Here is a 15,587-nt window from a genome sequence, read left to right on the forward strand (position 1 = left end):
ATCGATTAGAGCGACGTGGGAACTCTTCCTGTTTGACCTGCTGCAAGCCGTCCGTCCTAAAGTGTGAGTCATGGTCTGTCCTCCGTCGCTCTGACTGTTTGTGCTGGACGCCCGGAGGATTAACCTCCAACTGGCATTTTCACTCTTTGCGCGTTAAAATACCTCCTTCATATTTCCAGACGCTCATTCTGCCATGTCGGGAGTTATCATGACACGTAACAGGATGCAGACGGGAGACTGGAGCTTTCTGGGTCACATGCGGACGTTTGCCCGACACTTTGCCGCTCCGCTGGACGATTCCCAAAAGTTAATAAACAATAGCTTCCACGGGCCAGATGTCCTGTTTTACTTTATCCTGAAGAAAAAATATCAAGTATCAAAAGCATGTTGAGTAAAATTAGAGATGTACATTTCGTTCATTTTAGTAAATTTGTGTAGAGTCAGAAAATGTACTTAATTGCTGACAGTCATGTTTTGTTTGTTTGTTTTGTTTGTTTGGTTGGTTGGTTGGTTGCTTCGTTGGTTTGCTGGTTGGTTTGTTGTTTAAAAATTTAGGATTTTAAACAACAAATGTCACCAGAAATACCATGAGTTGTCTGAGGAAGCCCAAAATAATGAAAGTAAAAGAGGTTTTGTAGTTTTGCTGTAACACTGAGGAGATCACCAGAAAATGTCTCCAGAAGTTCGGGGCTTTTGGTGAACGTGAGAACATTCTCCTGACTTCCTGTTATCCCTTCATAGAGAGCGCCTCCACACCTCCACCTTCATGGAGAGACACTCCATCTTCTCCACCCACTGCTGATTCCACTGTCTTTGCACCTGTATATATTTGTGTGTTTTATTTAAAGTTTGTTTTATTCATCCCCATTTGTTTTCATTTAGGTTACTTCCCAGTAGACATGTGTCTGTGGGCCCAGCATGGTTAATGGCTGGAGTACCAGGGGACCAAGTGGGCAGCCTACATGGGACCCTAATGGACAAACCGAGGCCCCATATAGGTTCACGTATGTGGGCTTCCTGTCTGGGTCCCAGTTGGGTCCATAATGGGAAATGTTTGCCGACATGGGGCCATTATGGAAGCCGAGGGCAAACCAACATGGCACCTGTATTTTTAATTGCCCCCTGTGGACAATTAAGGTTTTCTGAAATCTGAACTCACCCAGTTTATAGCCGCTGTCGTTTTCAGGCTGTTCCACTTCTCATCCCACCGTAAACCTCAGATATCGACGGTGGAGTCCAACTGTTGGATTGATGCTTTTTGTAAAGTTGGATAGATGCAACGCTAGAATTTGATCGTTTTCTCAAGGTGCTATTAACAAGAATAAAGTCAGAAGTCCTGCAAACACACACAAAGAAAGAATGAACGTACGTAGGTGGCAAGTTTGCTCTTCACCATTAAACAGGCTTTTTTACACCAGAGTTGTTGAACAAAACGTGAATAAAAAAAAGAGAAAAAGTTTTGCATTGGAATCTTTTTTTTCTCTCAGCCTTGAGGGAGAGAACGACTGTTTCTGTGAGGAAGCTGCTCGAGCAGAGGTCTGCAGCCTTCATGACCAAAAGAGCCGTTTTCACGATTTACCACCAAAATAAAATTGGTCTGCAGCTGCAAAACATGCTATTAATCTAAGAAAAACTAATCAAAAATAAATTGTCATACATAGAAAAATACATCAATGAAGTGTCACGGGCACAATTCAAATGTATTTTAAATTTCTTTTTTGCTTTTGTGGCCATTTTTAAATGTTTTTCTTTAATGCTTTAGTCTTTTTATACATCTTGGCTATTTTCTTTTTTTCCTCTTTAGCTTTTCAGCTGTTCTTAGCCGCTGCACCTTTCCTAATGATGTAGTTTTATATCATGGATGGTTTTATAAAGCAGTTTAATACAAGCAATGATTTTCTTTTTTCCTTTTTGTCTTCATTTGTCTTTCTTTTTCTTCTATTTCTTGTTATTTGTTTTCCTTTTTCTTCTCTTTCCCCTTTTCTTTTTTCTTCTTTTTTCTTCTTTATACCTTTTTGTCTTCTTTTCTTTTTCTTCAATTTCCTTTGATTTGTTTTCCTTTCTCTCTTTTCTACCCAATTTGCTTATTTTTTCCTTTTTATCTTCTTTAATCTTTTTTCAAATTTCTTTTCCTTTTTTTTCTTTTTTCTCCCTTCTTTCCTTTTTTTAATTTTAATTTTAATTTTCCTCACAGCTATAGCTGTCATTGATGTCTTACCTTATTTATCTGTATCTATACTGGAGATTTGACCATTTTTGAACGTCACTGTGGAATTCAAGTGAAATAAACGTGAAAATAAAATGTTTTCTTACAAATAAAGTGCTTGAAAGCTTCCTGGAGCCGCTACAGAGCACCTGAAGAGCCACTGTGGCTCCAGAGCTGCAGGTTCTAGAGGTTCCGCACTATTTTCTAGCACATTCTGTGGACTGCCGGTACTTTTTATTTGGCTCGAGACTGAACTTATTTCGAGCACGGTGTGTTTTGTTGGTTCCTTTGACCTTGACGTCTTTACTTCTCCCCTTGTGTTGGTTGTTAATCGTTTATTTGGTAATTACCGCTCCACCTTCAGGGTTCTATCCTTTCATGATTTTCACTTTGAGATGAAGCTTTCAGCGCACGTGTTCAGACATTTCCATTAGACAAAGACATTTTAAGTGACGTCTTTAGATTTCCTCAGAGAGCAAGTGAATGCGGACTCTTTCAGCCCCGTGACGTTTTCTTTTTTTTTCTTCTCCGTGTTGCAGAACAGATGGGCGGGAGCTGAGGCGGCAGAAGGACGAAGCGTCGGGAAGAGCTCATCCCCGCTTGACAAGATGACGGCTGAGACGTGGGAGAACGGCAGCTCTGCCAGCCCCTCGACGGACCTCCCTCTGCTCCTGCTCATGTTTAACGACAGCGATCTGAACACGACGCTCCTCAGCACCGCCAACGCCACCGTCCCCGACGCCGCCTCCGGCCCCAGCGTGGAGGGCGTCCTCATCCCGCTCATATACATCATCGTGTGCATCATTGGCCTGGGCGGCAACACGCTGGTGATCCACATCGTCCTCCACTACTCCAAGATCGAGTCGGTTACCAACATCTACATCCTGAACTTGGCCATCGCCGACGAGCTCTTCATGCTCGGCCTGCCGTTCCTGGCGGTCCAGAACACGCTCCAGTCCTGGCCCTTCGGCTCCTTCATGTGCCGCCTGGTCATGACCGTCGACTCTATCAACCAGTTCACCAGCATCTTCTGCCTGACCGTGATGAGCATCGACCGCTACCTCGCCGTCGTGCACCCCATACGCTCCTCAAAATGGCGGCGCCCTCAGGTGGCCAAGGTGGTGAATGGCACGGTGTGGGCTCTGTCCTTCCTGGTCGTCCTGCCGGTGGTCGTCTTCTCCAACATCCAGAAGGTGGGAGGCACCTGCAACATCGCCTGGCCTCAGCCCGCCAACATCTGGAGCGCCGCGTTCATCATCTACACCTCCACGGTGGGCTTCTTCTGCCCGCTGCTCATCATCTGCCTCTGCTACCTGCTCATCGTCTTCAAGATACGCAGCTCGGGCAAGAAGGTCCACGCCACGTCCACCAAGCGCAGGAAGTCGGAGCGCAAGGCCACGCGAATGGTCGTGATTGTCGTGGCCGTCTTTGTCTTCTGCTGGCTGCCTTTCTACGCCCTGAACATCATCAACGTGCTCCAGTCGCTGCCGCCGGAGTACCAGGGTCTCTACTACTTTGTCGTGGTTCTCGGATATGCCAACAGCTGTGCCAACCCCATCGTCTACGGCTTCCTGTCGGACAACTTCAAGAGGGGGTTCCGAAAAGCTCTGTGCCGCTCCACCCGCAAGGTGGAGAACCACGAGCCCCTGGAGCACCAGCAGCCACAGGACGAGGGGCGGCGGGCGCTCATGCCCAGGGAGAGCCTGAGGCGGACCATCAGGGATGAGGAGGAGGACGACGAGGACGCCTCGGAGATGACAGAGATTTACAGGATCGCCCAGAACGGAAACGGCGGCTTCCAGCCGCAGAGTTCGCAGCCGCCATTCTCGGAGAAAGGTCCGACACCGGGAGCCACCGAGCTTCCGTCCTCGGACAGTAAGGACGGCGGCGCGGACGCCAGGGACAAAGACCCCGTCAGCAGGCCATCGCTGACCGTCCCTCTGCTCCTCAACGGAGCCAAAAATGGCAGCGTTAAAACTCTGCCCGAGGAAAACCCGGAGCAAAACAGCTCGCTGGAGATCAGCTATTTATAGTGCGAACAGGAGACTCCAGGCGAATCCACAAAGAAAAAAACAAATCCTCACCGAACACTTTAAAAACAAACTCAAACGAGCCTTAAAGTGGATTTTTCTGATCAATTGAATTGGTGACTACTTATAAATGTACATACCTGTTGATACTTGCGTGTGTGAATGTACAGATCTGTGCCTTTATTTAGTCCAATCGCTTTTTCTTTGTTGTATCGTGACCCTGTGTGACCCATAATGTGACGATCGTTTGCTCAGGTTTCGCTGTATTTACGCTTGAGTCTGACCTCAGCTGAGGACGACGCAGCCGCTCAATGTGGAAAACAGAAATTCTCTCTATGTACCAGTAACGTTTTGTCCATTAACATCGCAACACAACTCTGCAGAATGCTGGTTCAGTCAATAAACGTGTCTGTAAAGCAGCTCTCAGATTGTAAAGACAGAAACAAATGAAACATTGAATTATTGGTAATAGCCTGATCAGCTGCTTCTCTTTGAACCGAGTCGTCTGAGAAACTCAGTGCGGACTGACTCACCAGGTGGTTTTTATTCTGGATGCTCCTTCTGCCTGCGATTCAAGCTGGATTTCAAACATGGCAAAAAATAAATACTTTTAATTTTGCACCTAAATGTAGAGAAGAGCATAAGTAAATAAAAACTATTTGAGTTCAGCGATGTGACACAAATACAGTTTGTTATAACTTGAAATTCTGCTATTAAACTGATGTTAAGGCAGCGTTTACACGACAACGCGAAACACAAATTGTTGAAAATGCCTCCATGGAAAAGGGTGAACATGCAACTTTTGGTAAATGCACTGTCTCCCTGGATAGGGGGGGAATTTTACTCTTTGAGAAGGCTCCATCTCTGTGGAAACGAGGGCAAATCCATCTTTATGAAAACATTCCAACTCCGTCTCTGTGGAAACGGGTGAAAACACAACTTTTTGTAAACACACCATCTCCGTGAAAAAACGGGTGGAAATGCAACTTTTGGTAAAAGCTCCATCTACGCAGAAATGGGAGTAAATGCAACTTTATGTAAACGTTCCAACTCTGCCTCTGTGGAAACGGGTGAAATCAAGTTTTTGAAAAAAAAACTCCCACTTCGTGTAAAACGACGAAAACGCAACTGAAAAATGCAAACTCTGAATTCCTGCTCCTGGTCACCACATTGGTAGTAACTAGTCCTTCTGCACATGCTCAGTAGAGACCATCAGATCAAAGTTTCCTCCGTGGTTTCATCACTCCCAGTCCATGTTCTCCTGGGACTTGGTTCTTTTATTTTGACAGTCACCATAATAACAATCAAACTTGGTGTTCTGTCCACTAGAATGTCCGTGTTCTCCCGTTGTTAATGTTTAGAACTCATTGTTCTCTGCTGCATGTGTGTGTGTGTGTGTGTGTGTGTGTGTGTGTGTGTGTGTGTGTGTGTGTGTGTGTGTGTGTGTGTGTGTGTGTGTGTGTGTGTGTGTGCTTTCCTTACTAAAACAGCAGCACCAACTAGTGGCCCAATGTGTTAACTACATCGTTTTCAGTGTTTCTTCAGTTTCTGTGTAAGCTGACATCGTTTTCTTAACGATGCCGCGTAAAAGCCAAACTTTTCTGAAACTAAACCCACCTACAATGAGTTTCTATTTGTTATGTGTAAACAGGCCTCAGCTCAGTTATTGATCGCGTCCTGCTGAGGTTCATTGAGGAGTCGGGAGCCCCGGTGTGTCTGCTGTGGGTGGGCCGGTTTATATTTAGCATCCTGTAAACACAAAGCTCAGCCTGCTGCTCTCGTGTCTGCTGCCGCTCTTCAGCCATCACGCCCACGCACCCACCGAGGAGCTGCTGGCTCTCATTACAGACACATTAAAGGGGGATTTGCCCGTATCATAGCTTATTTGCCCGGCCCCTGGGGCAGGTGGAGATTGTCTCGGGCTGAGAGGAGCCTGAGGGGAGTGTGCTACGTCTCTTTTCTACAGTTAGAGCGTGGCTCTGCTTCTAATTGTGGCTCTCGCTGCTTCTCGGAGAGGTGATAAGTCAGCAGACCTGCAGGTGGCTTCGCTCTGCCTGCAGACGGTCACCCACGAACAACATGGAGCAGGACTCAACTTTTCTCTAATTGCCTATTAGTCACTTTTATTTAGGCAGGAGAAACTATGGAAACCCACAGAAATCCATTCAAACACACACACACACACACACACACACACACACACACACACACACACACACACACACACACACACACACACACACACACACACACACACACACACACACACATTACAAAGCTCACTCTAACAGCCTTCATTATCCCGTTGCTCATTTGAAAGTGCTTTATTATTAGTGCTTTATCAGCCTCTAATTCAGTTCTGATGGGCCCCTGTCCTGCATGTTTTAGCTGTCTCCCTGCTTCAGCATACCTGAATCTAATGATGATGTCATCACCAAGGTTAGGAAAATGCCCAATAACAAGCCCTTCATTGCATTCAGGAGAGAGCTAAAACATTCAGGACAGGGGCCCTCGAGGACCGCGTTTGGACACCCCTGGTGTAAATGTTGGTGTTAACGCAGCAATCAGCTTCCTGATGAAGACTGTTTCAGCCTCAATTGGATTGGGTGGAGAAATGCAAGTTAATCTCATCTCAACGTCACATTAACACTGATTTTTGTTGCAAAGGGGTAAATAAAGGCACTAAACTGCAGCTGGGGAATGAAAATAAACAATATAAAGGCTTGATATCCAAGGAAGCAAAAGATGAGAAAAGAAATAATCCAAAGAATATCGGAAAGAAAAAGACAACAAGAAACTCCAAAATAAGGACAATTCTTCATCATATACAGCAGAGAAGAGAGAGAGGATAGAGAGAGAGAGAAAAAGAGATGAGAGAGAGAAAAAGACAATTATCTCTAATAATAATAATAATAATAATAATAATAATAATAATAATAATAATAATAATAATAATAACAATAATAATAATAGTCCATAGTTTTAAATAAAGTATTTTATGTGATTATTTTAACCCTTTCGTCGCCGGACTGTATTTCTCGCCGTACTGCTCCTTTAACGTGACGTCAGTTCCGCCCTCCTCTTCCTCTCTGACCGGCGCCTCGTCGGATCTTCACGCCTTTTGAGAACCGGATTAAAAACCGAAGAAAAGAAGAGTTTCCCCCCTCTCACGGTAAGTCCGTGGCGATGTGTGCACGGGGACGTTGAGCGCGTGTGTTTTCAGTCGGACTTTGAGATACAAAGGAGATAAAAACGTGTTTGTGTGGACACGTCCTCCCGGTTAGCCTCGTTAGCTCAGCATGCTCACTCGACCACCTGGTTTGGTGGATGGTGTTAGCATTAGCCGTCAGCAGACCGAGTCACGGGGAATGTAAAGTAACATAAAAGACGAATAATTCTACGGAAATCTGAGCTTCTCTTCTTTTAGATGACACGTTTCACCCGATAGGAATGCGGTTACCTTAGATCCTTGTTTGGAAATGTTTTTTATAGGGCGCATCTGTTAGTTTGAGCTCAGTGATCGGGCGTAATAGACCCAGGGCCCTGGGCCCAGAACCAGGGGATCTTATCAGACCCTGGGCCCAGAACCAGGTGACCTTATCAGACCCTGGGCCCAGAACTGTTCTGCAAAATCAATTTTAATCTGTTCTGATATTTTCTTTTTGGCGAAATGTGATGAAATTGTAAAAACACACCAGCGTATTATGTCAAAATAATAAAATTTCAATTACTATGAACCACTACTTTCCTCCCGTATTTTAGTTTTTTTCTGTGCAAATGTTTTGCTCATATAGTTCTTCTCCCTGAATTCAAATAGTCTTTTAGAGTTCATTCAGAGCCAAGTGACCGCATTTGGTCATTCCTTACTTTAATCTCTTTCCATTCTTACTTGTAGTACACACTAAGAGTTTTTGATTTTCAGTTTTTCCTCTCTGAAGTAGTAAAGTGTGGCGTTGCTCAACGTGTCACCAAACTAAAAGGATTCAACTGCAGTAAATCCGATGGAGTTCTCGGAAGCAAAAGTCTCAAAGACGTGTCAATAAGTGTTTTCTATCTGCCACAGTTGGGGGGGGGGGGGGGGGGGGGTCGATGATGACTAGCCCACTGCGCAAACTGATCAGTGCCTCGTCTTTGTCGTGGTTCACTGCTGGAGAGATCAGTGCTGCTCCTTGTCTGAGACCTGCTCTCTGTGCTACTCTTTACACGACCTGTGAAAACTCCCAGTGAATCTGTACGTTTTGATTAATGGTTCTTTTCTGGCGTTTTGGCTTCAGGTCATGGCAAAGTTCCACGCCCCGGTGATCCAGGACAACCCGTCCGGGTGGGGTCCGTGTGCGGTCCCGGAGAAGTTCAAGGACATGCCCTACCAGCCGTTCAGCAAAGGAGACCGTCTGGGAAAGGTCTGCTTTTGATTCTAATAGGAGCTAGAAAAGCAAGAATTTCTACGGTTTCGTGCCACGTTTACACGACAACATTTTCACGTGAAAACTTAAAACGTTCGGTCTCCTTGAAACGGGAATCAGAACAACGTTTCCTACGTCGTGTGGTGACTCCCAGCCCATATCCTCCTGGGACTTGGTCGTTCTATTGTCGACGTATTTCTCTCTAAGAAATAAATATATGAATGAACGTGTCGCATGTGTTTCAGGTGGCTGACTGGACCGGAGCCACGTATCAAGACAAGAGATACACCAGTGAGTTCAAGAGCCGTTTTTCTTTTCTTTTCTTTAAGCTGCTGCTGAAATGTTGGAGCGATAATGAAGGTTTGAGATGTTTACCAGTAGACTGTTCATGATATCAACAGAAATGTGTCTTTCTACGCCCTGAACATCAAAAGTGTCTCCTGCAGTGCAACAATCCAGTCACAGACCAGCTCTCCAGAGCGTCACGCAGTGTTGGATCACATTAGATAATCCTTGATCTGTCCCACCATCTGAGCTTTACAGCAGCCAGCGAGTACATAGAAGAGTGGCATAAGATGATAATATGAGCAGTGAATAAGTATGTTTAAAAAAAAAAAAGGAAAAATTTGTCTTAGAAAGAAAAACAAACAGAATATCTCATTTAGTTTTTTTTCTACAGCAGTTATAAAAACTTGATTATACTTCGTCATGAAACCGTACAGACGTTGTCCTGAGCGCGTTCCGTTTTGTTTCCCTCAGATAAATACTCCTCCCAGTTCGGCGGCGGCAGTCAGTACGCGTACTTCCACGAGGAGGACGAGACGAGCTTCCAGCTGGTCGACACGGCCAAGACTCAGAAGACGGCCTACCAGAGGAACCGCATGAGGTTTGCTCAGGTACGGACCGACTCCGAACGCTCCTCCGGGTTCCGCCCGTCGTCCTCGCACCCGGTGACTGGACTGTTTTCTGTTCCCCGCAGAGGAACCTGCGTCGGGACAAGGACCGCAGGAACCTGACCCAGTTCAACATGCAGACGCTCCCCAAGAGCGCCAAGCAGAAGGAGAGGTCAGAACGCCGCCGCTCGCGCTTTAGGAGGACTTTCTGAGTCTGAGAGGAACAATTCAACTCTCTGTCAAATCCAACTGACCTGCTAACCCAATAATCCTGATCTCCACAAGTGTGAACTTCTTAATGCTCAGAAATGCTTAATTAACGTGTGTTTAAAGACTCCGGCTGAGAGATTTGTCACCCCAAAAAAAATTTTAAAATCTATATGAAGAAAAATTCCATTTCGATTTTTTCCCTCTTCCCTGCAGACATCATTCAAAAGTGTGACTGCACTGCTGTGGTTGTCCTCAGTTAAAATGCATATAAACAATCCAAAAATAAAAAGTAAGTGAAGCTGTTGTCGTCCAACAAATTCAAACTTTAATCCAGGTTTTAAGCAAACGTGCTACAGAAACCCACAAGGAATAGAAGAACGGGACGATGAAAAATGACGGAAAATACTCAAATTTGCAAAATAAGAATCGTTTTTAGCTACAAATTCGATTAAATCTTTTTTTTTTTTCTTTTTTTTTTTGCCCAGCCCCAATAAGGCCTCGTTAACATGACGGTATAAACAGAACAAGGTTTGAGTTTGAAATGTTTATTTCAGACATTTGAGAAACAAAGGAAATTATTCAAAACAAAATAAAAACCCAAGAAAGCAAAGCAAAATAAGCATATCTAAAAAGGAGTATGAGGAAGCATAAGCTTCTGTCTTCCCACCGCTTCTCTATCTCATCCATCAGTCACTCAGTTTCCTCGTCACATAGTTATTATGTACAGATTTACAAACTGAATATACATGTCCATATTTACGAGCAAAATAGCAAATATTTAATACAAATAAACAGGAAACGGTTTGCAGAACTATGTGTGTTCACTTGAAACGTGTGAACAGGATGTAAAATATTGCGTATGTTTCAACTCAGCGCTGCTCCAGTCCTTTACGTTTGTGTGGTTGTTACTCAGTGCATCCAGCAGGGGGCGGTGCAGCGTCGTCGGTTTGATTTGGGACAAAGTTTCTGATCTAAACGTCCACGAAACATCTTCAAACTGTTAATATAAGTATTAATGTGTTTAGTGGGAGTTATAATCTGTTACTTTATGTTTCGAACTTTGCTCCTGGTGGAGTTTCTTGAACTTTATTTTACAGAAAAGCTCCATATAGAGCTACGTGGTATTTACAGTTTTTAGTGCTAATTTAACCACAATGAACTCACAGATGAACATTTTCCACAGTTTGAACAATAAAATAATAAACAATCAAAGATTAATCTGGAATCTGATTGTTACTCAGTTCCCGCAGAATTGAAAGATTAAAATTTTTCTGTGTTTTCAGGGATCGAATGCGTCTGCAGAAGAAGTTCCAGAAGCAGTTTGGTGTCCGTCAGAAGTGGGACCAGAAGTCTCAGGTTATTTTCCTCTTAAGTTTTTACTGCGTCGTCACACATGTCACAATATTCTGAAGTTTATCATCTTCATCTCCAGCTGATTGAACTCTCTGCAGTACTTTTAATACTTCAAAGTAAACTAATAATTCAGTGGATTATAAACTTCTGGACGGGTGGAGGTTTCCCTCTGAACCAGTCGGTTCCCAGATGTAAACAATAGGGTCCTCGGGGAGAGTCCACAGATTAAGAGAAATTAAACTTTTGGGGGGGGGGGGGGGGGGGGGGTGAAGTTTGACCTTGTAAGACGTTATTTAAATAATAAAAAAAAAAAGACTTAATCAAACAAAATTGGATTAGTCAGACTTCAGGGTGTGTAGGTGTTGGTAGATCACATGTTATTTAATGTCCAGATGTTTGTTTTTAGCTGTAGAGAGTTTTAGATTAGATCAGACTGTTAATCTCTGAGGAAATCCGGTCAACACAGCAGCTCCATATTGGACAATTAGTTAAAGACACTTAGGATAGTTGCACACAAGAGAATAAACTTTGTGTGTGTGTGTATATATATATATATATATATATATATATATATATATACACACACACACACACATAGAAGTCCAGGAGACCCAGATACACATAATAGCAGTGATGTTTATTGAATTTGCTGGGAACGTCCCTGATTTCTTCCTGGTGTGCTCAGCTGAAACCTCGGGACTCATCAGTAGAGGTCCGGAGCGACTGGGAGGTGAAGGAGGAGATGGACTTCCCCCGTCTGATGAAGATGAGATACATGGAGGTGGCCGACCCCGTCGACATGTGAGTGGAAACCGGCTTGTTTTGGTTTGTTCGGTGTTCACTTGTTTTACCATATTTGAGTTTCTGTCTAGAAGTTTGGGGAAATAAATAGAAGTAACACAACAACCGTTACTCGTAATGCAAAAAGGAGCCGTCGGGCTGATATATAACAGATTACAGAGAACTCAGAAATGGATTGTTCTTAAAAACACCAGATTTAAAACTCCCAGATCTCATCCGGCTCCAAACTGTCCAGATGATGTAAGAAGCAAACAAAGGTTCACTTCTAAAGGGTCTCAGAAAAGATTTTTAGAGCGAGAAGGGGAATGTATTTTAAGAGCAAAATGAAATATGCTAAAACAACCCTGAACAGGATGAGTACAACAATAGCAGTGGTCAAATTATGGAAGTGCTTAAAGGATGAAATAAAACGTGAACCAGTTTAAAAAGCTTTTTAAATCATATATCATTACAAAGTATAAGAAAGAGCAACAACTTTACCAAGGACAGCAATAATATATAATATGTATATAATGGTATAAAATACATTAATACTTAATAAACAGAAAATGTTTTATACATTGTGATAGAGAATATTACTAATTTAAATATTTCCACATCATATTTTGTATTTAAAATGCAATTGATGACATTTAAAATGTGTATTATTAATATTTATTTTCATGTGTATATATATTTGATGTGCTTCTATAAACTGTGTGTGTGTATATATATGTATAATATATATATATATAACTTGTGTTAGTATATATTGAATGTGTATTGTAAAAATAGTAATACTAGTTAAAAAAGTAATTTCTGTGACCTTATCTAGAGCCTTGTTTTGTATTGGAAGGTGTGAATAAGGTTTTGCTTCAGCCGTCACCCTTTGGACGGATTAGTTGGACAATTGAGTTTCGTTTGTTCCGTTTTGTTTTTCTAAAGACTCAAAATAAAATAAATAAAGGTAATATTCTGTCCCGCAGCGAGTGCTGCGGCGCGCTGGAGTACTACGACAAGGCCTTCGACCGGATCACCACCCGCAACGAGAGGCAGCTGAAGAGCATCAAGAGGATCTTCCACACGGTGACCACCACCGACGACCCCGTCATCCGCAAGGTACGGCAAGGCAGGGCAAGGCACGTCTCCAGCTCGCGATCAATGGAAAACCTGCTTTTGGTATTAACGGCTCTGCCTCTCCCGTCTCCCGTCTCTCAGCTGGCCAAGACTCAGGGCAACGTGTTTGCCACCGACGCCATCCTGGCCACGCTCATGTGCTGCACGCGCTCCGTCAACTCCTGGGACATCATCGTGCAGAGAGTCGGCAACAAGCTCTTCTTCGACAAGAGGGACAACTCCGACTTCGGTGAGGCTTCGACTCGTCCCAGAGAACGGCAGCGTGTCGTCTGCATATAGAGTCGACTTCTCGGTCCAGAGGATTTCTTTCTCTCTGCCTTCGTTCGATACGATTCTGTTGATTTTTAAAAATCAATCCGTCGGCGTTTTCCTCTCAGATTTGCTGACCGTGAGCGAGACGGCCAACGAGCCTCCTCAGGACGAAGGAAACTCCTTCAACTCTCCCCGTAACCTGGCCATGGAGGCCACGTACATCAACCACAACTTCAGCCAGCAGTGTTTACGCTTGGTGAGCGTCAGAACCCGGCCGCGGCCCGACGAGCCCCTCCAGGGCCGTAGTTCACCTCGGTGTTGTTCTTTCTGCAGGGCGGCGATCGGCACAAGTTCCCCAACTCCAACCCGTTTGTGGAGGAGGACATGGACAAGAGCGAGGTGGCCTCGGTGGCCTACAGGTACGAGTCGAGCCACCGTACGTACCATCACCCGGTGCAGACAGTCGGGTTTTAACTGGCGCCGTGCTTCAGGTACCGCCACTGGAAGCTCGGGGAAGACATCGACCTGATCGTCCGCTGCGAGCACGACGGCGTGATGACCGGGACCAACGGCGAGGTCTCCTTCGTCAACATCAAGACCCTCAACGAGTGGGACTCCAGGGTGAGACGACCGCCTTCGGCCTGAAAACAAAATATGAAGGATTCTCCTCAAAAATACAACCGAAGCATCCTGATCTTTGCTCAGAATGAATACCGTAATTCCCAGACTATAAGCTGCTACTTTTTTTTCCACACGCTTTGAACTCTGCGGCTTAAACGACGACGGGGTTATTTTATGTATTTTTACGGGTTAACGAGCTTCGTGCCGCTGACACCGGAGTGATGCTTTCAGGTGCATCACGTAACTCCGACCTTCCGTTTTTAAATTTGGCGGGTGCGGCTCATATTCGGGTGTCAGTAGTCTGGAAATTACGGTAACGTAAATACGTCAATCTGCAGATTGTTTCCAGGCGTCAAGACGATGAATCACTTTGCAAAGCAGAATCTACTAAACACAGAAGTTAACTCGGGAGACCTGGACTGCAGTGCATTGTGGGATGTGGCTCGTGTCCTTTGAAGGCACAAGTTAAACTGACCTGGACCGGAGTGTAACCGCTGTTTTGAATGTCCTCAGTACTGCAACGGGGTGGACTGGCGTCAGAAGCTGGACTCCCAGCGAGGAGCCGTCCTGGCCACCGAGCTGAAGAACAACAGCTACAAGCTGGCCCGCTGGACCTGCTGCGCCATGCTGGCCGGGTCCGAGTACCTCAAGCTGGGGTGAGTGGGGCGCCGAGCCGGGGTTTGTGGGCGGAGCTGAGCCGAGCCGAATGTACAGTAACGCCTCCGGTCCCCAGGTACGTGTCCCGCTACCACGTGAAGGACTCGGCCCGCCACGTCATCCTGGGAACGCAGCACTTCAAACCCAACGAGTTCGCCAGCCAGATCAACCTGAGCATGGAGAACGCCTGGGGCATCCTGCGCTGCGTCATCGACATCTGCCGCAAGCTGGACGAGGGCAAGTACCTCATCCTCAAGGACCCCAACAAGGTGAGGACGGACACACACACACACACACACACACACACACACACACACACACACACACACAGTCGGTGTGTGACCACTGCGTTTCTCCTCCACAGCAAGTGATCCGGGTCTACAGCTTGCCCGACGGCACCTTCAGCTCCGACGAGGAGGAGGAGGAAGAGGAGGATGAAGAGGACGAGGAGGAAGAAGGTGGGCCTCAGTTTCTTCTGAACACGTAGGATGAAAGAGTCGCATCAGTTTGAAACTCGAGTTCTGATATGAAAATAAGATAAGAAGTACAATCGTGTTAGTATTTTAGATTTTCTTGATATTCCTGTAAAATATGTTACAGCTGATGTTTAACTGGGTTTTTTATTTTTTTATTATTAAATTCTGGGCAAAACACTGTTGTAATCATATTTTCTGTGCATGTTTAATTGTATTGTAACTTGTAAATGCCTGAATATTTCCAAACCTATCTGCCTGTAAACTCTGTAATTTGTCAATTTATTTCCTCTCGTTATTTTCAGATGAAGAGAATTGAAGTGTGGATTTCCTCCAGTGACCAAAAACAGCCTTCATCAAACGTACAGAAACAAGAAGTTAATTCTCTGTTACATTCAATAAAGTCAACAGATTCTAAGTCTGCTTTCCGTGATCATTTGATGAGGTGGTCGGGGTGGGGGGAGGGGCAGAAACACCCAATGATTGATCACTCAGTGATCACGTTTAATCTTGTTGTTGGTTCGACAAATAAAATACAAATGTGGTTTTAATGTGAAAAGTTAAAAGGGATC

At 44.7% G+C, this 15,587-nt stretch overlaps 2 protein-coding genes across 2 annotated transcripts; both read left to right on the forward strand.

Annotated features, from left to right (window-relative positions):
- Nucleotides 1-2,814: 2,814 nt before the first annotated feature.
- On the forward strand, nt 2,815-4,239 carry LOC308124361 (somatostatin receptor 3; the record flags this gene model as incomplete). Its single annotated transcript, XM_080487286.1, has 1 exon — nt 2,815-4,239. One exon carries the CDS (start codon nt 2,815-2,817, stop codon nt 4,237-4,239), a length of 1,425 nt encoding a protein of 474 aa, XP_080343412.1.
- A 3,073-nt stretch (nt 4,240-7,312) lies between these two features.
- On the forward strand, nt 7,313-15,570 carry eif3d (eukaryotic translation initiation factor 3, subunit D). The gene is made up of 16 exons (XM_080487973.1): nt 7,313-7,408; nt 8,511-8,636; nt 8,885-8,930; nt 9,399-9,535; nt 9,619-9,704; nt 11,026-11,098; nt 11,781-11,896; nt 12,862-12,994; nt 13,094-13,241; nt 13,390-13,520; nt 13,598-13,683; nt 13,756-13,885; nt 14,399-14,541; nt 14,619-14,811; nt 14,907-15,000; nt 15,321-15,570. The coding sequence occupies exons 2-16, from the start codon at nt 8,514-8,516 to the stop codon at nt 15,332-15,334; spliced, it is 1,653 nt and encodes a 550-aa protein (XP_080344099.1). The 5' UTR covers nt 7,313-7,408; nt 8,511-8,513; the 3' UTR covers nt 15,335-15,570.
- The last annotated feature ends 17 nt before the right edge of the window (nt 15,571-15,587 follow it).

This window comes from Lipophrys pholis, assembly GCF_963383615.2.
Source record: "Lipophrys pholis genome assembly, chromosome: 19".
NCBI lineage: Eukaryota > Metazoa > Chordata > Actinopteri > Blenniiformes > Blenniidae > Lipophrys > Lipophrys pholis.

Bases quoted from the DNA above. Each gene is read 5' to 3' on its own strand.
- eif3d (XM_080487973.1), top strand. From the start codon at position 8,514: ATGGCAAAGTTCCACGCCCCGGTGATCCAGGACAACCCGTCCGGGTGG. The intron at 11,897-12,861 runs GTGAGTGGAAAC...TCTGTCCCGCAG, and splicing joins GTGGCCGACCCCGTCGACAT to CGAGTGCTGCGGCGCGCTGG. The intron at 13,684-13,755 runs GTACGAGTCGAG...GCCGTGCTTCAG, and splicing joins GTGGCCTCGGTGGCCTACAG to GTACCGCCACTGGAAGCTCG.